The sequence below is a fragment of the Dromiciops gliroides genome, chromosome 2 (assembly GCF_019393635.1).
Source record: "Dromiciops gliroides isolate mDroGli1 chromosome 2, mDroGli1.pri, whole genome shotgun sequence".
In the NCBI taxonomy this organism is placed as follows: Eukaryota; Metazoa; Chordata; class Mammalia; order Microbiotheria; family Microbiotheriidae; genus Dromiciops; species Dromiciops gliroides.
Genome location: NC_057862.1, coordinates 169,811,956 through 169,837,761, shown reverse-complemented (window position 1 = coordinate 169,837,761; position 25,806 = coordinate 169,811,956). Strand labels below are relative to the sequence as shown.

Sequence of the window (25,806 nt, the reverse complement as noted above, 5' to 3'; positions counted from 1 at the left end):
ACAGGACATTTCCCTTTTGTCCATTTCTTTTCTTGTACTAGTAAACTGTGATGGACCATCTAGGATACCAGACCTTGGGAAACCTAAGGGTTCCTCTTTATCTCTTATGCAGTTACTTTAAAAACCTTGGAGCTTTATAGCCTGGGCTCCACAGGGAACAATCATTCCTCTTACTAAAGGCATCATCCCTAACTTCATGACATCTGCATATAAACTCAGGAGACTGTGGGCAGAGCTGGGGAAGAGGGGAGATTAGGAAACGGAGGGAAAGGAGGAACTCTTTCTCAGCCTTTCGGCTACATTCTGCCTAATGAATCTTTGTCACTTCTATGTGAAGCTTTCCTTTCTCTCTCTTTTCCCAAATTATTTTGTTCTGAATTGCTATAGGAAAGGTAGCAACCTTCAGTAATATCTAAACTTCTTAATCTCATTGAATTACAAATAATGACAACTAAATTTAAATAACAATCAAAGGTAAATTTAATCTAAATCTTGTAAGAGTTGTTTCCTACTAATCACCATACTGGGAAAGGCCATTTGGGGGAAAAAAAGAAAAAGAAAAAGCTAAAAAGCATGAAATTATAATGGTGAGCTTGTTGGTGCACATACATATATGTTTATGACAGAGAAGGAAAAATGACTAGCACAAAGAGATAACGAGAATGCCAAGTTTTCAATGCAGGGCTTTAATAAGTACTTTTGTAAAAAATAATAAGCAGCTCCTACAGCTCCTGGCTAACTATTCAAAACTGTTCATCTTGTCATAGAGTTACAAATATACTGGAGTCACAAAGAAATGCCCCTAGGTGCAACCATGCTCATTTTCTAATTAAGCTCGGCTTGATGAACTCAATCCAGGTAAAGTGGGAGGGAAATGGAATTTAAAAAGAAAATGGTAAAGAAATAGCTGAGTAGGAGGTATGCTGACTCTCCTCTCCATATGGACAGCTAGATGTTCTTTCAATTTAAAACTTTATCAACCTTGGTTAAGGATAAATTACATTCATTTATTTTGTGGATAGGCAGTTTAGATCACTGTGTCAAAGACAAGAGAAGGAAAAAATTAAATGGAAAAGAAATGTCTTTCTTTACCACAAAATATATTGGGGGGACATACTAGTAAAAATATGGGGTGTTTATGACACCCATTTAATTCTTTTTTTTTTTTGAGGGCATAATTCTTTTCTAAAATTATTTTATTTTATTTTTTAGTGAGGCAATGGGGGTTAAGTGACTTGCCCAGGGTCACACAGCTAGTAAGTGTTAAGTGTCTGAGGTCGGATTTGAACTCAGGTACTCCTGACTCCAGGGCTGGTGCTCTAGCCACTGCACCACCTAGCTGCCCCGCCATTTAATTCTTAAATTTAAATTAGCCACTTTAGACCATTTTATTGTCAGATTTGGGAGTAAGTTAACATTTCTAGATAAGAAAACATAATGTGACAATGGGCTCTGTAACAATAACTTTAAAAACACTGGCACTTAGTTCACTCAACAAGTAATATATACATTAAGGCTACCAAACTAGATATTTATCTCAGAGAATATCAAAACTAAGACCTAGTGAGTGGTGATAGAACTTTATCATGATTATTGATTTCTAAAGGAAAAAAGAGGCTAAAAAATTTTCATATTGTTTTGTGTGGCATATTTAAAACTAAACAATTTGTGATTACCACAAAAGATAAAAATTTTAGTGTCAAGATCCTATTTTAATAAGTTTTCTATTTAAATTCTCGACTTGCTGTTTTAAGTAAATTTCCTCAATTCAGAGGCAAAATCTTACCTTACTAAATTCGTCATCGCTAGAATCTCTGGATCATTTTTATACGGCTTTGCCTAAATAAAATAAAAATACATATTAACTAAATACACATTGTTATAAAGAAAACGATAGTAATTTATTTTCCTAAGAGACACTTATAAGAATATGGTAAAGGATGCTATAGTATTAACGTACCTCCTGAGAGTCAAATGGATTTATTCCCGATTTCATTAGCATGTTTGCTAAGACCAAATATTTTAAGCAAGTTGTTCGTCTGGGACTCCCTGATTCATCATAATTCTTGAATGCTTCAAAAAAATCAGTGTGAGCCTTCTCAAATTCACCTTCTCTTAAGTGCATTTTACCACCACATTCTGTGAAGGTTAGAAAAAAAGAATGTGCTGAGTATATACTCACAAGAGTGAATACTGTCTCACATTCAGATGGAATATATTTCAGCGGCATGCTGTAGGTGATTTAATTCAATATGCTGAATTCTTTGTTCTCTGTGTGTTCATTTTTATTAAAAAATTGAAGAACAGATCTATTCCTTAGACAACTGATAAGAGGAAACCATCAACTAGCCATCTTTGCCCACTCACCTGCAGCTTAAGAAAGGAGTTTTCTTTGAATTTTCCTCATATATTCAGTCTGAGGTAAAAGTAAATTGTCATGAACTTTATAGGGTAAAAAAATTGTAGCTTAAATTTCATTTTGAAATCAACCATTTTACTGAAATGAACTATTACATTGTATATACAGCATGTTGCTGTTTGGTTGTTTCAATCCTGTTTGCTTCTGTGACCCCATTTGGGGTTTTCTTGGCAAAGATACTGGAGTGATTTGCCATTTCTGTCTATATATACAGTATACTGGCAGAATATATTTACTGTCAGTAAAATAATTTAGCAGTTATACATAATAATAACTAACATTTTTATAGCACTTACTATGGAGGAGGCATTGTTCTAAGTGCTTTACAATTATTATCTCATTTGATAACCACAAGAACCCTAGGAGATAAGTACTATTATTGCCCTCATTCTCAAAGATAAGGAAACTGAAGCAAACAGAGGTTAAATTACTTCCCCAGGTTCACACAGCTAGGAAGTGTCTGAAATGGTATCTGAACTCAGGTGTCTTCTAATCCCAGGCCTGGTACTCTATCTACTGAGACAGCTAGCTGTGTATATGTGATGTTAAATGTTTTGATAATTCTTTCTATCTCTTTCGAAAGACCCTTTCCTTCTTACCTCTAATGACACCCATGATCAGTGGATGGGGGATGGCTGATTTGATGTGCAGTGACTGTTCATACAATGCTTTAAGCTTTTTATTATTTTTCTGTGCCGTATACATTTGAATTTCTAATGCATAAATTTCCAATAATTGTGTACCCTTTTTAAGGTCATCTTCTCCATCATCCGTCTAGGAAAGAGAATATTTTTAGTGTGACAAACAATTAAAAAAAAACATACAGGATAGTTTCCAACTTCAAAATAGTAAATAGTTATGTATCATATATAACCTATATCAGATTGCCTGCCATCTTGGGGAGGGGAAAGGGAAGGTAGGAAGGGGGGAAAATTTGGAACTCAAAATCTTATAAAAACATGTTGAAAACTATCTACACGTACTGAAAAAAACCTCTATTAAGACTGAAAAAATAGTTTTATATCAAATGTTTATTTTTAAGTCTATCACTGAAGCTCAGAACCTATTTCCCTTCAGATTCTGTTTTAAGTGAATTTAGCTTCCCAGACTAGACTGTAAAAGCCCATAATTTAGTCAAAATATCATACATCCCTATCCATGGATTAATTAAGATTTTGTAAACAAGGCATGGAAACTAACCCTCCATTTAGAATATTGTATTTGCAAGAAATGCTCTGGCAAATTCCAATTTAGAATGTGACAATTCAGAAAACACGTTATTCTATCCTCTTTACAATCCCATGTCATGTATAAAGAAAGGAATCTGTGCAACTGTTAGCTTCTAGTCACCTGCCAAGAATAGACTCCCCTATGATAGCTACAAAAAAGTTCCTTGGCTAACATCATGAACTTTATGTACAGAAAGGATAGCTGGGTTATGCATTTGTATCTTGAGGCTATCAATATTTCTATGTCAATATTTCTCAAAATAATGTCTATGAAGTACATCAATAAAAAGAATGATATGATTATGCGTCAGATATTTTAAAAAGAATGTTGATTATTAGAGCAGGTTAATATTTTCTTTCCAGGGAATGTTGATATATTTTATTTTAGGATCTTTAGCTTCTATCTAAAAGACTCTTTTAGAAGATCCAGTCTAAACCTGTCAGCTAAAACACCACAAGAGTCTAATAAATGAAGTGGAAAAGAAATGTGTGCATCCAGGTTATGATCCAGGTGCTTTCACAGCATTATCACACACAATACCAAATATTAGAATGGTATTTACAATGCACAAGACTCTGGTTTTCATGTTTTGAAATAAATGCAAAAATTTTACCAGAGGTGCTTTTACAAGACTTTATTTTGCAGCTTTTGTCCCCTCTAAGTACTCAATAAGACATTTCCTGTAAACAGATCTACATGATCCCCTCTCTTCTGGAGAGCTCTCCAAGTTTATGGTGGCTTCTCTACTATTTCCATTTCACTTTGAAATTGGCACAAATGTCCTTTTTGATGAAAGGCTGGACTAAAATTTACCATGAAAAATACTGAATAGCTAAGAAGGAAATTAAATAATTTTAGTGATGATATGAAAAGTAATCAGTGAAGAAATGATAAATGGTGGGCTTACTGTGTGGTCTAATTGCTTTTAAAAAAGAGCTAATCAATCTTTTTTTTCTCCTAATAAGTTTTCCCTCTTCATAGAAGAAAATGCAGATATTACTAAAATAGGAGAATACTAGATGTCCCTAGAAGAGCTTCTGACATGTGCACTAAGTTATCTTTGATAAGAATTCTAACCTAACAAACACTTGCCAACACTAAGAGGGACAGATGGAAAAAAATTTTCAAGTTCTGAAACAGATTCTACTTTCAACTGGAATTTGTATTGTAGAATCTGTTTAACAAATTAAAGAGCAAAAAGAAAAAACAACAACAACCCCAAAAAACCCTAACCCAGTCTGTGGACAACTTATGCTTTTAATATTTTATATTGATGCTTTTTATTACCATTTTTATTTGCCTCTGACTCCCCTTCCCTTGGAACCCTCTGTAACAAATTAGTCCATTTAAGCAAAATAAATCCATACAATGTCTATGTCTGTCATGTTTTACCATCAGTCCTCAGAATTTATCGCTTCTCTGTGTGCAATTTGGCTACTTTAACTATGCACTAATTCATTACCATCTTACAAAATGAGACAAATTCTCCTTTTAATTAAAAGATTCTTAAATTCAGATCCAAAGTTAAGGTGGTTTAAGATAAGAACACTAAGATATAATGGAGATGTATACGACTTATGTATCCTTTTTTTTTTGGGTGAGGCAATTGGGGTTAAGTGACTTGCCCAGGGTCACACAGCTAGTAAGTGTTAAGTGTCTGAGGCCGGATTTGAACTCAGGTCCTCCTGACTCCAGGGCCAGTGCTCTATCCACTGACTTATATAATCTTAAAGAACTGAATTCCAAATATTCATCTCTAAAGTAAGTAGTTTCATTTGGGGTTACATTTATATAAGATTAAATAAGCATTAATATTATGTGGACAATTAAAAATAAGAATTTATAACCCAACTTTTAAGTATACTATTTTTGGTGACCTATAAGAAACTATGGCATAGAACTGATCTTTCCTTTGTTTCCAAAGTAAAAGAACTTATTTTAAAAATTTCTACTTCCTTTAGGAAACTTAGCAACACAAAATATTTTTAACCTGTGCATTACTGTTTTTGTTCTGGGAAATGCAGTTATTTCTTGTACTTATTAAATTTTTTAATATATATATTTGTATATATGGAAAGAGAAAATGATGGAGGCTACCTGGCATGACTGATGCAACTGGCGCAAAATTTTTTGAAGTTTTCCATATTCTTCTCGTTCTAGATATAATTTTCCAAGCTGTAAGAAAGTAAAGTCTTTAAAACCATTTAATTTGTAAATTTTGAAATGAGAGGCTTGCATTTTTAGGAAAGACAATGCACAGAACAATTAACTTTAAATGTTACCTTTGTGTTTGTCTTAAACCACAGCCTATCATTCTTAGCGTCTTTCAGAGCTTCCAGTGTTGTTTCATAGAATTCCTGCAGTAAATCCATCTGACATAAAAAATCAGAATTCTATAATTGTAAACAGCAAATTTATACCTGTTAATAAAGTTAATCTGAACAAACTAAAAGTGCATGTTTGAATTTTAATACACAAAAGATAGATACGCTATTCCGTATCTTATTGAATGTCTGCTTACAGAGAGTAAAAACTAATGATATCTATGTGCAAACAGCCTCCAACTTATGAATGAATTCTATTTCATGACCCTCTTTCACTGAAGTGGGCTGCATGCAATTTGAAAAGCATTTATTAGTCACAAAAGAAACAAATCTCTCGAGCAATCAAAAAAAAAAAAGCTTATTTCACTTATAATGTAGCTGTGAGCTGAACTACAGTACTAAGAAGTAAGAACTATAGGTTGTATTCTATCACCTTCTATCCCAATCACATATTTTATCTGCCAGGGTAAAGGTAGAAAAATGAGATACTCAGTATATACAAACAATACTTTAGTGACAGAGGGAATGAAAGAGGTAATATTGCAGTAGAGCTGCAGAGACCTCTGCACTGAATGGGGGAACATGACCACTAGCAAAGGGGCAGGGACAATATGTTAAATGACTGATTTGATTGATTCCCCAACCCCACCCTGAAAAGGGACCAGTTGTTTTCATGTCAGAAGAAACCTTTATTGTTATTGCATGTACTCCTGCATTTCATGTCTGGTGAGACATGAGTCATTAATCTTAAGAAGTCAGTGGTGGTAGAAAGCAGAAAGGCTTGTCATGCTACTAAAATGTATATGTATATATGTGCCTTCTACCAACAGCACCACAACCCAAAATGTAACAAACTCTCCTTAAAGACCTTTAATAAGGAGGAACCCATTCCTTCCAAAGTCAATCCATTTTACTTTTCAAACATTTTACTTGCCAGCAAGTGCTGGCATGAAATGTGTACCTTTGCAAATTTATCCCATGCCCTATGACCTCTGGGGCCAAGCATAAATAACTCTAATGCCTCTTTCACTTAACTGCTCAAATATCTGAATAGTAATATCATGTCTCCCCTAACCTGTTGCTTTCCTAAGCTTCATATTTTCATATTTCAAATTTCCTCAATTCATCTTCATATATAGCAGGGTCTCAAGGTTATTCACCATCTTGATCACCATTACCTAAACTCACTCCAATTTTAAAATGGCATCCACAACTGAACATAATACTCTGGATGTTGTCTGACCAGAACAGAGTACAGCATGACAATTACTCCCCTCACTCCAGGTATTATTTCATTAGTTTTTCTGGCAATTAGGTAGCACTGTTCACTCATATTGAATGTGTAGTGCATCAAAGTCCTCAGATCCCTCTTGAATGAACTATGTCATAACCATATAGCAAAACTGATTTTTTCAAGCCAAATTTAAGCAACTGAGCTCTCTGCACCTCAGTTTCCTTAATTGTAAAATGAGTGGGTTAAACCAGATGACGTCTATGGTTCCTCCCAGTACCATGGTTTTACATTAACCTCTACTATCAATTGTTCTACCCTGTCAAGATCTTTTTAGAAAAAACAAACAAAAATAGGCAGTACTACCTATTCTCCACACCTAACATTATAGCTTCCACACATGCTTTTGTTTATGCACTGGTCTCCAAGACTGAAATGAACTTCTCTTTTCACCTATCCCTGGGATATGGCTGTGTTTCTTTAAAGCATAGCTCAGATGTTAACCACGTACAGAAGAAATTGCCTGATTCCCCCTCCCTCCCCACCCAGATGTTAGTGCTCAGTTCTGAAAAGATCTTATCTTACTATTGAATTTACATATCTGTCTATCCCTGTGTACAAGTTTCATCTCCCCTAAGCTTGTTGAGTGTTTCATTTTGTCTTTTATTTCTTGCAGGGCATAACACAGTGTTCTATACCAAGTAGATATTTAGTTTTCAACATTTCATTGCTCAGAAGATCGCATACCTCTAATCTGATTTCCCTTATGGAATTTTATTTATCCTTTCTCTAAATCCTTTGGCTTTTAATTCTCAGACTGTCACTCACTCTAAAATAGTTTCTAAAATTGATGGAGGGGAGGGAGAGGTGTCACTTGTGGCCAAGGTTCCCTTCACCTGCACTTTGACAAGCAGTTCTTTCTTGTTAATAAGAATGAGGTTCAGAATTATCCCCTTTTGTTCCTTCTTCCTCTTTTTAAAGGATAAAATCACCATTAAAGCAAGATCAGAATTTATCAATTGCTCTGCTTTTGGCAGAGTATGTTGTAGAAGATTTCCAGATATCTGAAGTCACTCATCACTACTATATTATGCCTGCATTTCTGGCTTAGGATCCCTCTACTGAGTATCTCAAATATTTCCTTTCTCTGTCCAGGTGGCCTGAAGTATAATCACAATTAGTAGTATACAGGCTGGGGGCAGTTAGGTTGCGCAGTGGATAAAGCACCGGTCCTGGATTCAGGAGGATCTGAGTTCAAATCTAGCCTCAGACACTTGACACTTACTAGCTGTGTGACCCTGGGCAAGTCACTTAACCCTCACTGCCCCACAAAAAAAAAAACAAAAGAAAACAAAGTAGTATACAAGCTGTTCCAAAATTTATACTGCAGTTTTAAGTTATTTAATCTTGAAATTACACAATGAATTTTGAAAATAGGCTGTAACAAATGATTGGCAGAATCACTCTTTTTCTTGACCTAAATACTATGTTTCTACCATTTTGGCTCCAGTATTTCCTCAAAAAAGAATATTTTCTTAAACAAAACTAGTCTCTAATTCTCTCTTGTAAGGGGCTAAAATTCTAGCTATACTGTCTAAAATATCTAATGAGTGGTCACCAATAAATTAGAAGCTTTAGCAAGACTATTTAAGTATTTAATTATTTATTAAATAGCAGTAGGATCAGAGAGAAAGGTAAAAATCTAACTATTTCTAAGAGACCCCATCATCCAACCCGCCATGGCGAGGTCAGGAACCAAAAGAGGAAGAACCCCTCCGCCAGTGTCCGCTTCCTACTTCGTGTCCTCCTCCCAGAAATAGGAGGCTCCTCAAGTTGACTAGACTAGCTGGTAGCCTTGATAGACAGTACCCACGAGCAAATGTCACTTCCTGCCGCCAAGGAAATGACCACATGGCTTGCCCTCGACGCCTTCTCCTAACTGTGGAGCTTTCCTACAGTAGCTCTCCAGCAGGTGGCGTCATTCCAATCCTTACACTCTCTTGTCCATTCAATCAGTTCTGTTGTTTTTGGTAAGATAAACACTTGTAAAGTCATATTTGAGTCACTATTTTGCAAAGTCTCAGTGATATCTGAGGTTAAACTTACCATTGTGTGTTAGGATCACTAGTACATCATGCTTATTATTTACTCCTAATTTTGTGCAGAAACATCTGAAATTGTGGTTTTCCTGGTTTTCCCCACCCTGGGATTTCTGTCTCCTGTGAATGACTGGGCTTTTTTCTATTGGTATTTGTCTTCCCATATTATAGCAGCTACTCTCTAGGGTATCTAGCTTGGAGAAAACACACACACACACACACACACACACACACACACACACACACACACACACACACACACACACCCCCTATCTCACTCTTACCCGCCCCATTAATTTTTTAAAGTCAGTCTAATATATAATTACTCAAAATGCCAACACAGATTTTAAAGAATAGTCACTTCAACTACAAAACAAAACAAAACAAAACAATTTCTGAGTTTACTCCTGGGAATAACCATGACAGTACAGGAATCTTATGCAGGAAAAGCAATGGAGTTTTTTCTAGCCTACTTATATATCTGAAGATATTTCTTAAAAGGTATTGCCTTTAAAAAAATGAAAAAAATTAAAGTTTTTAAGACTGGCGCTCAAGGCCCTGCAAAATAGGTCTTATTTCCTTTCCAGGTTTACCTCATGCCATTGCTCTCCATGGAAGGGTAGCTAGATGGTGCAATGGATAAAGTACCAGGCCTGGAGTTAAACTCATCTACCTGAGTTTAAATGTGGCCTCAGACATTTACTAGCTATGTGACCCTGGGCAAGTCACTTAACCCTGCCTGACTCAGTTCCCTCTTCTGTAAAATGAGCTGGAGAAGGGATTGGCATGCCACTCCAGTATCTTTGCCAGGAAAACTCCAAATAGGGTCACTGAAACAATGGTAGAACCACAAAAAAACTGCTCTCCATATATATCATACTCTAGCTAAATTGGATTGTTTTCTTTCCTCTGTACATTACCTGTGTTTTCTCTTTTTTCCACCTTTGCTAAAATCACAGTTCTCTAGACTAGAAAGGCTTTTAAAAACTCAATTACAATGTCACCTCTTCTGAGATGCTTTATGTCCAAAGGATGGCATTCTTCCACTGGTCTTCACATAGCACTCTGCTTTCACTCTTTGAATTATTGCTGTGTACTATATCTTTGTATTTATTCACTTTTTGCCATACTTTGTATTTATTTTGTATATAATTATATGTTTTGCTTGTAATTACTGTCTCAATCAATAAAAGGTAAGCTCCTTGAGGGAAGACACTATTCAACTTTTGCATCACAAGTGCCTAGCATAAAGTGGGCAGGTAATTTGTTGACTGATATCCCTCTACTAGACTATAAACTCCATAAGGAAGGGGTTTTGATCTTTGTGCCTCCCAAAGAGCCTGCTATAATGCCCTTGTATACAATGATGCTTAAAAACTGTCTGTTGAATTTAATTAATGAATATAATTGTTCAGTAATGTATCTAGGTTTAGATTTTTAAAAAAAATGTACAAAATCCACTGGAAACAAAACATGTAGGGGAGTATCAAGATAAAAAAAAACTGAAGCTAACCTGTTTAGAAGTAGAGATATAATCAAGAATAGAGTTAATAGACTTTTCAGAATAATTTCTTGTGACTGCGCTCCGAATGTAGGTCAATAGTTGTTTATATCTATTCATCATTTCTGGATAGTTTGTCTGTAAAGAAAAAGACATGAGATTTTGTTAAAAAATACTATGGACAATTTTATTAGATGCATTTTACTGATTAAAACACAGACTTCAAGTAATGACATATTTAAAAGTCATACATATTTTAGAGAAATGCACGATCAGTTAGGGATATTATAAAAAAGTAAGTTTGAAACAACATACTTGAGTGCCCAAATCCAAATTAGTGCAATTATATTACAAAATAAAAATGGTGGTGAAAACTTGACAATATTCCAAATCTTAAATTCTATTCTTTAAAACTTTTATATCTTTACTTTGAAAAAGGCATAAATAATATAAAAAAGAACCCTCAAATTCAAAGCAATAAGTCAAGCTTAAAAGCTTGGAACAAAAGTTCCAAATTAATGCTTCTCACAATATTTTGTAGAAGCCCAATTTCTTAAAGCATCTTAAATAGCAGGAAGATTTCAGCACTATACAATGTACATGGGGAAGAACTTCTTCATTAATAGCTATGAATTTTCCCTCTATACACTGATAGTAGTTTTTACCTACAAGTGTACCACCCTCATGAAAACCACAAAGGGTCCCTGAACCTCACATGTCTATTTCAATACCCAAAAAAGTTCTAATCCTAACATTACTTATTTGATAATTGTTGATTAATCTTCAGGTAGTATACTACCCAGAACTATTTGCACTGTTTGCTCTGAAAGGCAGCATGACACAATAGAGAAAGAGCTGGCTTCAGAGTCAGGAATACCTGGGTTCAAGTCCTGCCTCTAATACTTGCTAGCTGTGTCACCTTGGCTAAATCACAATTTCTCAATGTTCCAAGCAACTCTGTAAGGCTATAAATTGCAGAGATGGTCTCAACCTGCTTTGGTGAAGAGAGTTCCCTACCTGGGGTTCCCTATACCAATGAAATCATAGGTCTAGTCCCTACAATGACTCTTCAAGAATTAAATGCCATCCAGTTTTCTGATGAAGAAATCAAAGCTATCTATTACCATGTGAAAAAATGCTCCAAATCACTACTGATTAGAGAAATGCAAATTAAAACAACTCTGAGGTACTACCTGACACCTATCAGATTGGCTAATATGACAAAAAAGGAAAATAATAAATGTTGGAGAAGCTGTGGAAAAATTGGAACACTAATGCATTGTTGGTGGAGCTGTGAACTGATCCAACCATTCTGGAGAGCAATTTGGAATTATGCCCAAAGGGCTATAAAGCTGTGCAAACCCTTTGACCCAGCAATACCACTTTTGGGTCTTTTTCCCAAAGAGATCATAAAAAAGGGAAAAGGACCCACATGTACAAAAATATTTATAGCTGCTCTTTTTGTGGTGGCAAGGAATTGGAAATTGAAGGGCTGCCCATCAATTGGGGAATAGCTGAACAAGTTGTGGTATATGAATGTAATAGAATTCTACTGTGCTGTAAGAAATGATGAGCAGGAGGAGTTCAGAGAAACCTGGAAGGATTTTGCATGAACTGATGATGGGTGAGATGAGCAGAACCAAAAGAACATTGTACACAGTATCATCAACATTGTGTGTTGATCGACTGTGATGGAAGAGTTCCAGGTGACTCATGATGGAAGGGGATCTCCAAATCCAGGGAAAAAAAAAAAAAAAGAACTGTGGAGCATGGATGCTGATTGAACCATACTATTTCTTTTGTTTTTGGTGCTGTTGTTTTTCTTTTTTGAGGTTTTTCCTTTTTGCTCTAATTCTTATCTTATAACATGACTAATGCAGAAATGTTTGATGTTATTTTATATACATACATATAGACATATAAAAAGATATGGGGGCAGCTAGGTGGCGCAGTGGATAGAGAACCGGCCCTGGACTCAGGAGTACCTGAGTTCAAATCCGGCCTCAGACACTTAACACGTACTAGCTGTGTGACCCTGGGCAAGTCACGTAACCCCAATTGCCTCACTAAAAAAAAAAAAAAAAAGATATAAAACCTATATCAGATTACCTGCTGTCTAGGGGAGGGGGGGAGGGAGGGAGAAAAATTTGAAATTGGAAATCTTATAAAAACAAATGTTGAAAACTATTTCTACATGTAACTGGAAAATAATAAAATACTTTTAAAGAATTGAATGCCATCAATATCTAAAGAAATTAATCTTTAGGTTTTTGGTAGGTTTTGTTTGTTTGTTTTATTTTGTTTTTGGCAAGTACATCTTTTCAGCAATTCTACAATGAAGAACAACTTGTAAAGGTAGCCTTGTCATTTAGTCCCATTTTCCGTTTGCATTTCTAGCATTCTTTACTTTCCTTGGGTTCTACTTTATATACCTCATTTAAGGGCAGGTATATATAAACAGGTATTATGCTTTTTGTCCCTTCAAAACGTACAGTTCATTTAGGGATTACTCATTCTAAAGATCTTAGAATGATAAATTTCTTTATAATGCTATTAAATTTTCTTTTAATCAGAAGTAAGGGATTAACTTCCCTGACTTCTCTTTCAGAAAGGTATTTCCTATGCACAAACCAAAATTCTGAAAAAATTTGTGAAAGATATAACAGAGCTTCTTCATAGCACTATTAATATTGAGACCAGTTGAGGTATAAAATAGGAAGATAAATGCCAGTTAAAGGTGTTTTTAATTTTTTTGTGAAGGAGATCTAAAACAGTCTTAAGTGAAGGAGGATTCCCTATAGAACAGGGGTTCTCAAACACACAGACACACACACACCCCTCAGACAAATAATGCACATAGATAAGAGTTGGGTTTAAAATTAATCAAAAGGAGGAGAGCGAGATGAACTGATCATGGGAAACTGCAGAGTTCCTTTAATCATCTCAAACTTCTCCCTGAAATGAAGGCCCATCTTTTTAATAAAAATATTCTACTGTGTAAATGAATTCTCCTAATATAAATAAATGTCTTTAAAAATGTTTCTGGTAAGGAGAATTCTTACAAGACTGGGGATGAAGGGGAAAGGTATTGGTCACCTAGATATTGAGTTATGGTCCTTGGACCTTATCCTAATGAGATTTGGAAGACAAGATAGACAAATTATTTAGTGGATAGAGGAAAGATGAGTCCAAGTCTCATATTTTGTGGCATAGAAGAGCTGACAAGGAAATAAGAACAGTCAGAAAAAAAGGAATTCAGAGGGATTTGAAAGCTATAAGGCCTAGGGAAAACAGAGATGTAGGGGCTGTATGATATTCGGTGATCAACAGGAATCCACTCCTTTAAGTTGTTTAGGTTCTGTAATGGGCTTCACATACCTGCTGTCCTGGTTTCCATTATTATTATTATTATTATACATTTACTTTTTTCTCAATTACTTACAAACAACAACAAAAAAAATCAACTTTTTTTTTTTAAAGTTTTGAGTCCCAATTCTCTTCTTCCCTCCTCCTTGAGAAAGCAAGCAACTTGATATAGATTATACAGGTGCAGTCATACAAAACATTTTCATGTTGGCCATGTTGCAAAAGAAAGTGAAGACCAAAAAACCAAGAATAATAAAGTTAAAAAAAAAAAAGTATGTTTCAATCAGTATTCAGACTCCACCAGTTCTTTGTTTGGATATGGATGCATTTTTCATAAGTCTTTCAGAACTGTTTTGGATCATTGTATTGCTGAGAATAGCTATGTCATTTACAGTTAATTATTGTACAATACCACTATTATTGAGTACGATTTTTTCTGGTTTTACTCATTTCACTTTGCATCAGGTCATGTAAGCTTTTTCAGGTTTTTCGGAAAGAATCCTACTTTTCATTTCTTATAGAACAACAGTTAGTACTCCATTACAATCATAGACCACAACTTGCTCAACCATTCCACAATTAATGAGTAGCCTCATAATTTCCAGTTCTTTCCTAGCACAGAGAGAGCTGCCATAAAATTTTTTGTACATACATATCCTTTTCCTTTGATCTCTTTGTGGTATAGTCCTAGTAGTAGATCCCTTTCTGTATATCCCCTCTGTCATTGTACCCTCTCTAAAAAGATTAGGTTTTAGGACAGGATGCCTCTAAGAGTCAGTCAAAAAACCCTTCAGTTCCTGCAGGATGTTTTATTTACAAATAAACAAATACCCAAATAATGGCACAAATTGAAACTCTTTTTTCCCTTCAAAATGTCATTAAGGAAGCATTTTATAAAAGCTTTGATTAAAAAAAAAAAAGAAAGCATTTTAATATGGTAAACAAACATCAAATACCCAAAATATAACATTCCCTTAAAAAGGACTAAGAAAGGTACTCAGTCTCTTTGGGTCTTAATTTTCATTGCTAAAATAAGGTGATCTCTGGAGTGGATGATCTCAAGTTCACCTTTCTAGCTCTATTATGATCCTTTAACTGATAGAAATTTGTGAACATGTGTGTCACATAGAATTTCATTTAAGAGGATGTACTATAATCATACTACTAAGCAGTAAAGCAGTTAGTATGGAAACATCTTTTTAATATAAAAGTTCAAAGTGCGTATTGCATAGAAAGAGCACTAGACTCGGCAACAGATGATCAAGTCTTGATTCTGAATATGATACTTAAAAGCCATATGACCATGGGTAAAAAATTAAGTCTCTTACTCTCAGTTTCTTCATCTGTAGATTGGGAATGCTGACTGAATTCTCAATCTCACAAAGCTGTTTTTTAGGAAAGCTCTTTCTAAACAGAAAAGTGTATTATTGTCTTGTAATCTAGTATTGCTTTGTAAAGCTAACCTGGATGAAATGGCAAAATACACTTAAATTCCACTTGTACAATAAAGTTGTTTTTATGCTTCCCAATAATTCTTACCAACTTGAAGTTTATTTTAATCATCTGTTTCAGTGCTTTAAATCCCCATTCTCCTTTTTCACCTTCAAGCTCCAAAACCTGAAAGAGGAAGACATTTTTCTCAATCCATTATTAATATACTATATCATAGCAACATTTAGGGTACGAAAACTACTTACATAGGAACTCCACCATTTTTACCCTAGGAATGTTTTAGGCAAATAATCCATATATAAGACAAAACAGTACAAAAGACTTGTTAGAAATATGAAAGAAAAATGAATTTGCTGTACAATTTTTTCAGGAAAAAAATCAAAGAAAGATTAGTCTACTACTGTACTAACTCTGGAAGAGTATTTGCATGAATTCCCCCAAAGGAATTCCTAAAACTGCCTATGTGATGTAATGTAAGAGCATTGGATTTGTAGGCAGAGAACTTAGATTCAAATTCTGACTCTAAAACTTATCTTCATGATCTTGGTCAAGTCATCTAACTCTAGGTTTAAATTTTATCATCCATTAAGTGAGACGGTTGTTTTAGAGCAGAGTTCTTAATCTTTTTTGTGTGTGTCATAAGGCCTCCTAGTGGTCTAGTAAAGCCTATGAATCCTTCCTCAGAATACTTAATAAAAAATTCATAATGGAAGGAAATGCTAAATTTCAAAGAGTGGTTAATGGTTATCAGGTAATGGAAAGTAAAGGTAAACACTCCAGGCCACTCTCCCTCTCCCCATCCAAGATCATGGACTCCCTGAAATCCATCAAGAACTCTTGGGCTACATGATCACTAAGATCCCTTAAAGTGTTAAATTAAGATAGTTATCACCTACTTTATGATAAATTAAAATTATAAAGAGTAGAATGGAATATAGCCAAATGGAATATAGCTAAATCTCACTTATCACACTTCCTATGTGACTTTGGGCAACTTATTAAACCTCCTTGGGCCCCGTTTCCTCAACCATAAAATGAGGATTTGGACTATCTCACCTCTGAGGAATCTTTCAGCCCTAATTCTATGACTACAAAGACAAAAGACTTCTATGACCAATTCTATGAAGAAGAAAATATGGCTACTGCTCATAGATTGTCAGTATTCTGGAACACCCACCCTAAATAAGATCTAGTAGTATCTCATTTATAATTAAGAAAGAATGAGATAAGCTGTGTGACCCTGGGCAAGTCACTTAAAACCCTGTTGCCCTGCCAAAAAGAAAAAACAAAAAAAATTTAAAAAGAAAGAATGAGATAGCCCTTATTAAATTTTTGCTGTGTATTTAGAATGCAAATTATTATAAAAGCTTTATTGTGGCTATAGAATAATACTTAAATATTTATGAATATTTGTTTTAAAGGTATTTGTACGTATGTAACACCTCATTTGTGCTACATAAATCATATATACATGTGCATATATTCATAAATAACAAGTTAATAAAAGTAGTTTTAAAAAGTAAGTACCTTCTGGAAACTGCTTAATGCTGCTTTTGGGTCATCTTCTTTCAATGCTTTGGAATTGTAGTACTGGTTTTCCAAATCCACATTTGGTTCAGAGTTACTATCTTCAGAGTATTCCTATATTTTAGAAAGAAAAATGAACACAGAAAAATCAAGATACTAGCAAAAACCTGCCTTGGATTCTAATGGAAAATTGAAAGTTTTAAAGGCCCACAGGAAGTAAAGCAAGTACAAGTATTTCATGGGTAAGTTTTGATTACAATAAGTAAGAGGTCAGTTCACTTCAATACATATTTACTATGGATAAAACCAGTTAGATTATAGAGGAATGTGAAAATGAAAAGGGGGAGAGAAAGGTAAAACAAGGCATGTGCTTTCAAGAAACTTAAATGTAATAAACTATTACAATTTCTAGAAAGGACGGGGATTAAAATTAATTGCTAAAAGAAGCAGGCTTCTACAATATAAAGGCCACAAAAGAAATATAAATCTGAAGTACCCTGTAAATTACTTGGACAACAAACTATACCTACAAACATTTTTCCTTATTTAGATCAAAAGAATATTTTCTATAGCTTGAAAGCACAGAAGCTATAGGGGGGAAAACTGAAATTCTTGGGAAATGTGTAGTAAATATACCATCTTAGCTTCCAGCCCTCTAAGTGTTTTTGTCTTATTTACTCCTTTTCAACTCTCAGGCCTGGGTAGTATAGTTCTGTTTCTTCCTTACCTATTCTAATTCCTTCAATTTCTTTTTCTTCTCTTATTGCTATGGCTAACATTTCTAGTACAATATTGAACAATAATGGTGATAATGGACATCTTTGTTTCATCCCTGATCTTATTAGGAATGCCTCTAACTTATACCCATTGCATTTAATGCTTGCTGATGGTTTAAGATGGATACTATTTATCATCTTAAGGAAAGCTCCATTTATTCCTATGTTCTCTAGTGTTTTTAATAGGAACGGGTGCTGTACATATTTTTTTTAAGTGAGGCAATTGTGGTTAAGTGACTTGCCCAGGGTCACACAGCTAGTAAGTGTTAAGTGTCTGAGGCTGGATTTGAACTCAGATCCTCTTGACTCCAGGGCCGGTGCTCTATCCACTGCGCCACCTAGCTGCCCCACGGGTGTGGTATTTTAGCAAAAAGCTTGGGTAGCATAATAAAAATTTTGTAGACCTGTGCATGGGAAGCTGTCCAAACAAGTTCCTTACTCTCCACTGCCACACAGAATTCACTTTCATCTCCTGGTGCAGACCAAACCTCTGCTACCCTTCTCAGCTGCTCAGACTGGCAAGTATCCTTTCAACAATCTTTGTCTTCCTCCCATGAACCCCAGTTTCCTTTTGTTCCCAACTCATCTAGCAGCAAGGAGGAAACAATTTTTAGTCAGAGACAAGAAAGAAAAAAAAAAAAGCCAGCTGCACACTACACTGGAATCTATGCATCTCCCCCTTTCTTCAGTAACAGCAACTAGCATTAGGGGATGGACAGGCCTAACAGAGGAGGCCAGGTGGGAGGAGGATAGAGTGCTGGGCTTGTAGTTAGGAAGACCTGAGTTCAAACCCAGTCTCACACACTAGAAGTGTGACTGTGGGCCATTTAACCTGTGTGTCTCAGTTTCCTCAACTATAAAAGGGGGACTGGGGATTAAAATACCTCTTTCCTCACAGAAGGGATGTAATGATCAAATGAGATAATATCTGTAAAGTGTTTAGCTTGACATGTCACAGGCATTTTAAAAATGCTTACTCCTTAAACTACACACTTTCCCCTCCCCTCAACCCAGGGAAACTGCAACTTACAAAGTTTAAGTAAGATTCATTCAATAATCTCTAGCTCTTGTTCCTTAGAGCAGCACTTCTTAAATTTTTTCCATTTATAAAGTCCTTTTTGCCTGAGAAATTTTTGAATGTAGGTATACATAACCTTTTTCCTGTTGCCAAATTTTTTGCAACCCCTACATTCAGTTATGTAACCCCATATGAGGTTTCGACCCACAGTTTAAGAAACTTTGCTGTAGAGTTGTCTTTTCTTCCTCCCCAAGTAATCACCCAAAACCCTTATCCTAGGCAACTGGAGCCATTATTGTAGCCTGGAGCTTAGAGTCCCTATGCATACCTAAGTTCCCACCAACCTTGTAAGGCTGTTGTGAGGTTCAAATGAAATGATATTTGTAAAGTGCTTAGCAAAGTGCTTGGCACATAGTAGGCCCTATATGAGAATGTTTATTCACTTCTTTCCCCGAAAGCTGAAACTCAAACCGTTTTTACATAAGTATTTGTAGGCTGACCTATTGAAACTAAACATCATTTAAAACAATGTTTCTAATGCAAAAAGGTGCTCTGAGATACAAATAATTCATTTAAATGTGAATGTTTGCTGCACAATTTGTTTCTAATTAGGGGCTGCTTGTATAATGTATTATTACAACATCAAACAAGAACTTTTAAACAATTTCCTTTATATCTTACTCACTTAACATAGTTTAATGGAAGGGCTAAACAGCACTGGACCAAAGCCAAAGAGTTAAAAATAAAAATAAATAACCAATGATGTTTATATCATCTTATGAGCACAAAATATTTCCAGGAGGCATTTCTTACTAGATAGTGTGATCATGTAAATTTTAGCTTCTATGGGGAAAAATTGGGAAATCAATAAGAAAAAAAATAGGGATATAATTGTTTATGATCAAGGAGAAAATTTACTATAAAGATTGGATTCTGAAAACATAAGTTTTCCATTTTATTATTCTATCATATAAGGCAGGTATTAAAAATGGCATTAACATTTAAAAACCAATACAAGAAATATAATAATAAATCATTTACATAGCACATTAAGGTTTGCAAAGTACTTCACAAATATTATTTGGGAAGTAGATGCTATTATCATCCTCATTTTATATATGATGAAATGTGGTTTGCCCAGAATCACATAGCTAGTCAGTGTCTGAGGAAGGATTTGAATATAGGTCTTCCTGTCTCTAGTTCTAGTGCTCTATCCACTGTATTGTCCAACTGTCTTTAATTTAATACATGGAAGATGTATATGGCTTGGGATAAAATAACAAAAAAACAAAAAAACCCAAAGCTTTATAAAACATAAGATGAAAATTTTCTTAGCTGCAAGGTCACCTGCAAGATGTCGTAAGACAAAGGGCAAATTAAGAAAAATAACCCCAAAGAAAGGGTGTAGAAATAAGAACATAATAGATCTTTTGTCAGCTCTATGTAATGGACAAGAGAACAATTAAAGGTAGGTCAGAGTACAATGAAGTTAATGAAGCAAATTTTAATCAAGAGCTCAAATGTTTTCTTTACTACACATCAATGTTAAATTATTTCCCTAAACAAGTAGAAAGCTGTTACTGATTCCTGTTGGGAGTAAAATTATATACTACTTGACTGACAGTGTGCTGAAAGAGGTTGAATTTAGAGAAGGTGACCTCATGAGGGAGCTGGATGATGCTTGAAGAGAGTGAGGCTGATGACTAACTTTGCCTCAAACCCAAATCATGTGCAAGTCAAGACATCACTCATTTAGTGAAGCCACTGGTCTTCAAAAATGAAGGACCATGGGGCAGATAGGTGGTGCAGTAGATAAAGCACCAGCCCTGGATTCAGGAGGACCTGAGTTCAAATCCGGCCTCAGTTGACACTCACTAGCTGTGTGACCCTGGGCAAGTCACTTAACCCTCATTGCCCCGCAAACAAACAAATAAATATAAATAAAATGAGGGACCCATCACCACCACCAACTTGGTTATTACCTCCTTCAAGGGTACAGATTGCACACACAGTCTAACCTGCAAAGGACATGATTCTAGTATCAGCTATTATAACGAGTACCCTAATGTGATGTCTAACCATAGATGATCATGAGTAGGATAGAAAAATGTTTACTCTATTCTGCAGTGATAAAATTATCAGTGTGGGTTCCCTAATAAAGAAGTAAGAAAGCTATAAGCTCCTTTAAAATAAGGACCCTATCTTGTATTTCCCCAATCCTTCACTGTACCTACTGAAGGGCCATGTAGGAGTTGCTCAATACATATTGATGAATGACTGAAATCAGATTTGGTTCTGGATATAGGAGCAATGTTTTCACCACCATTTTATGAATTAAATTGTCATGAAGATATATAATTTACATATATAAAATAACCAATAAGCATTTCTTAAGCAACCACTAAGTATTGTGCTATGTGCTGAGGAATACAGATGCAAAAAAATGAATGATCTCCACTCAAGAAGGATGCATTCCGTCAGTAGAGACAAAACACAAAAGAACAATAATCATACTGGGAAATATTTTTCATAACTTTTCAAAGGTCCTTGAGGACCTGAAATAGCAATTATCTCAAAGTAAAAATTCACTCAACTATTTCCTTATATAGGGGCTTAATAATCTATCCATCTATATCGCCATAAACATTAAATTACCAATATTATTTCCAGGGGAGGAGTAAGGAAGCCCAGGCTTCATGATAGGCATTTAAAACTATTTACAAAGTTGATTACATTTTTATTCCAAGATGTTAATGTTGACAGTTGCTTCCAAAGTTGCATAGAACAATATACTGAATCTGGAACTGGAAGACTTAGGTTCAAACTCTGGCTCTGCTACTTTTTATTTGTATAACTGAGCAAGTACTTTTCTTCTTCCGCTGTAAATTGCCTCAGCTGTAAATCCAGAGAGTCAGATTGGATTTTCTCTAAGATTTTTGTCAAATCTAAATTCTGTTACCCCTATAAAAAAATTACTCGTTATAAAAATGGTGGCTGTCTCTCTCTTTTGTTGTTGTTGCAACTATGTAAACCATTACCACATTAGTCATTTTGTATCAGAAAACATTAAAAAATAGCATGCTTCTGTCTTTAAGTTCTTCCTTTGGAGGGGAATAGTATGCTTCATCATCAGTCTTTTGGTACTATCTTGGATCACTGTATTGCTGAGAATAGTTAAGTCATTAACAGTTCTTCATCCAACAATATTGCTGTCACTATGCGTGCACCACATTCTCCTGGTTCTGCTCACTTCACTGTACATCAGTTCATATAAGTCTTTCCAGGCCTTTCTGAAATTATCTTGCCTGTCTTTTCTTATATAGCACAATAATATTCCATTACAATCATATACCACAGCTTGTTTAGTCATTCCCCAATTGATGGACATCCCTTCATTTCTAATTCTTAGCCACCACAAAGAGTTGCTATAAATATTTTTGTACAAATAGGTCTTTTTCTCTTTTATGGGATGTCTTTGGGATATAAACCTAGAAGTGGTATCGCTGGATCAAAGGGCATGCATAGTTTGATGGCCCTTTGGGAATAGTTCCGAACTGCTCTCCAAAATGGTTGATCAGTTCACAACTCAAGCAATTGTGGATTGGTGCCCCAGTTTCCCCACATCCCCTCCAACAGACAACATTTTCCTCTTTTGTTATATTTGCCACCCTGATAGGTATGGTACCTCAGAGTTGTTTTATTTTGTATTTCTCTGATCAATAGTGATTTAGAGCCATTTTTTTCATGACTAAATAGCTTTGATTTCTTTGTCTGAAAACTGCCTGTTTGTATCTTTTAACCATTTATCAACTGGGGAATGACTTGCATTTTTACAAATTTGACTCAGTTCTCTATATTTGAGAAATGAGGCCTTTATCAGAGATACTTGTTGCAAAAATTTTCCCAGTTTTCTGCTTTCCTTATAATTTTGGTTGCATTGGTTTTATTTCTGCAGAAGTTTAAAAATTTTATACAATTGAAATTATCTATTTTATATTTTGTAATGCTTTCTAATGTCTTCTTTATCTTCTTTGGTCCTAAATTCTTCTCCTGTTCATAAATCTGACATATAAACCATTCCATCTTTTCTTAGTTTGCTTATGGTATCACCCTTTATGTGTAAATAATGTACACATTTTGACCTTAAATTAGTATATGGTGTGAGATTTTGGTCTATACCTAGTTTCTGTCATACTATTTTCCAGTTTTTCCAGTTTTCATCAAATCATGAGTTTTTGTTCTAAAAGTTTGGATGAGGGGTGGCTAGGTAGTGCAGTGGATAAAGCACTGGCCCTGGATTCAGGAGTACTTGGGTTCAAATTCAGCCTCAGACAGTTGACACTTACTAGCTGTGTGACCCTGGGCAAGTCACTTAATCCCCACTGCCCCACCAAAAAAAAAAAAAAAAAAGCATGGATCTTTGGGTTTATCACATACTAGATTACTATAGTCATTTACAATAGTGTAATTCATATCTACTCTATTCCACTGATCCACCACTATTTCTTAGCCAGTATAAGATTGTTTTGATAACTACTGCTTTATAATAGTTTGAGAGGTGTATTGTGTAGTCCACCTTCTTTCCTGTTTTTTCATTGATCTCCTTGAGCTTTTGCTCTTCCAGATGAATTTTGTTGTTATTTTCTTCTAGCTCTATAAAATGTTTTTTGATAGTCTGATTGGTATGGCACTAAATAAATAGATTAATTTAGATAGGATTGTAATTTTCATAACATTGGCTCAGTCTACCCACAAGCAATTAATATTTTCCCAATTGTTTAGACCAGAATTTTGAGTGAAAAGTGTATTATAGTTCTGTTCATACAGTTTGTGGGTTTGTCCTGGCAGGTAGATTCTCAAGTATTTTATATTGGCTACAATTATTATTTTTGGGGGGGGGGGGGAGTGAGGCAATTGGGGTTAAGTGACTTGCCCAGGGTCACATAGCTAGTAAGTGTCAAGTGTCTGAGGCAGGATTTGAACTCAGGTCCGCCTGAATCCAGGGCTGGTGCTCTATCCATTGTGCTACCTAGCTGCCCTGGCTACAGTTATTTTTAATGGAATGTATTTATCTGTTGCTGCTGGACTTTGTTGGCAATATATAGAAAAGCTGATGGTTTATATGGTCTTATTTAGTGTCCTACAACTGCTAAAATAATTCATAATTTCAAGTACTTTTTTAGTTAATTCTCTAGGATTTCCTAAGTACATCATATCTGCAAAGAGTGATAGTTTTGTTTCCTTGCTGTCTGTTCTAATTTCTTTAATTTCTTTTCCTTTTCTTATTGCCATAGCTAACGTTTCTAGTAAAATATTAAATAATAGAGATGATATTGGGCATCTTTGCTTCACCCCTGATTGTACTGGGAATACTTCTAGCTTATCCCCATTACAGATAATTCTTGCTGATGGTTTTAGATAATTACTTATCACTTTAAAGTAAGTTCCAATGGGGGCAGCTAGATGGCACAGTGGATAAAGCACCGGCCTTGGATTCAGGAGGACCTAAATTCAAATCCAGCCTTAGACACTTGACACTTACTAGCTCTGTGACCCTGGGCAAGTCATTTAACCCTCATTGCCTGCAAAAAAACAAAATAAAAAAATAAAAATAAAGTCCCATTTATTCCTATGCTTGGTAGTGTTTTTTATAGGAACAGGCACTGTATTTGTGAAAGGCCTTTTCTGTATCTATTGAGATAATCACATGGTTTCTGTCAGTTTTGTTATTGATATAGTCAATTATGCTGATAGTTTTCCCAATATTGAACCCGCCCTGCATTCCTGGTATAAATCCCACCTGGTCATAGTGACATATTGATCCTGATCCTTGTGACATATTGCTGTAATTTCTTTGCTAGTATTTTGTTTAAATTTTTGCATCAATAGTCTTTAGGAAAACTAGTCTATAATTTTCTTTCTCTGTATTGGCTCTTCCTGGTTTGGGTTATCAGCATCATACTTGTCTCATACAAGGAATTTGGTAGGACTTCTTCACCTATTTTCCCAAATAGTTTATGCAATATTGGGATTAATTGTTCTTTAAATGTTTGGTAGAATTTACTTGTGAATCCATATGGTCCTGCAGTTTTTTCCACAATCAAAAAGCCTGTAATATAATGGCTTTCCCTTTTTAAAATAACTTTTAGAAAATTAAAAAGTCTCAAAAAACAAACAAAAAACCCTCCAAGTGAAACTGTGGATAGAGCCAGTCTCTGAGCCAGGAAAACGAGTTCAAATCCTGCCTCTGACAGTGTCTCTGCGACTTTGGGCAAGCCACAACCTCTTATTTATTCTAGGCAATTGTACAAGACTGTAAGTTACAGAGAGGATGCAGACCTGCACTTCCCAGTAGAGGTAATTTCTTCACCTAGGAGTTCCCTAAATCAATGAAATCAAAGTTTCAAACCTCCCCTTACTCAAAATGAGCCACTTCACTCAGAAGCCTAATTATTAAATTGCTGTCATCTTCTTACTCACAATTGTCCCATTATTTAAAATAATTTAAATATTTTCCACTGCTTTTAATGTCTTACTTTAGTTTATGATCAATAACTGGGAGAGACTTTTACACCTTAGCAAAAAGCATATTTCTTATATCCTACTAATGAAGTTTCCCCTTAAACATAATAAAATAGATTTTGATAGAAAACTAACACACTGATGGCAGATCTAAATTTCATATGGTATATACACAATATTCCTCTAAGTTTAAGTAAATTTGATACTGTATATGAAATTTCAATGAAAAAAAAAAAGAGTTGGGAGGGAATTGTTTATTTGACAAAAGATTTATCCACTTTTTAAAAGAATTCCTCTAGAGAGAATCTTTGAAGTAGCAGGTTCCCTTAGTGAATTTAAGC

General features: G+C 35.0%; 1 protein-coding gene across 2 annotated transcripts in view; it reads right to left on the bottom strand.

The window, feature by feature from the left end:
• Positions 1-25,806, bottom strand: part of COPS2 (COP9 signalosome subunit 2) — a 57,464-nt gene that overhangs the window by 12,336 nt on the left and 19,322 nt on the right. Inside the window, exons 2-9 of one of the 2 annotated variants that reach the window (XM_043982035.1) lie at positions 17,150-17,263; positions 15,710-15,787; positions 10,817-10,942; positions 5,932-6,042; positions 5,747-5,824; positions 3,019-3,193; positions 1,961-2,139; positions 1,787-1,839 (exon numbers count right to left, since the gene is read on the bottom strand). In XM_043982035.1, the coding sequence (XP_043837970.1) occupies positions 1,787-1,839; positions 1,961-2,139; positions 3,019-3,193; positions 5,747-5,824; positions 5,932-6,042; positions 10,817-10,942; positions 15,710-15,787; positions 17,150-17,263 (914 nt within the window). The remainder of the gene's footprint in view (positions 1-1,786; positions 1,840-1,960; positions 2,140-3,018; positions 3,194-5,746; positions 5,825-5,931; positions 6,043-10,816; positions 10,943-15,709; positions 15,788-17,149; positions 17,264-25,806) is intronic. The other variant, XM_043982036.1, reaches the window with a different exon arrangement.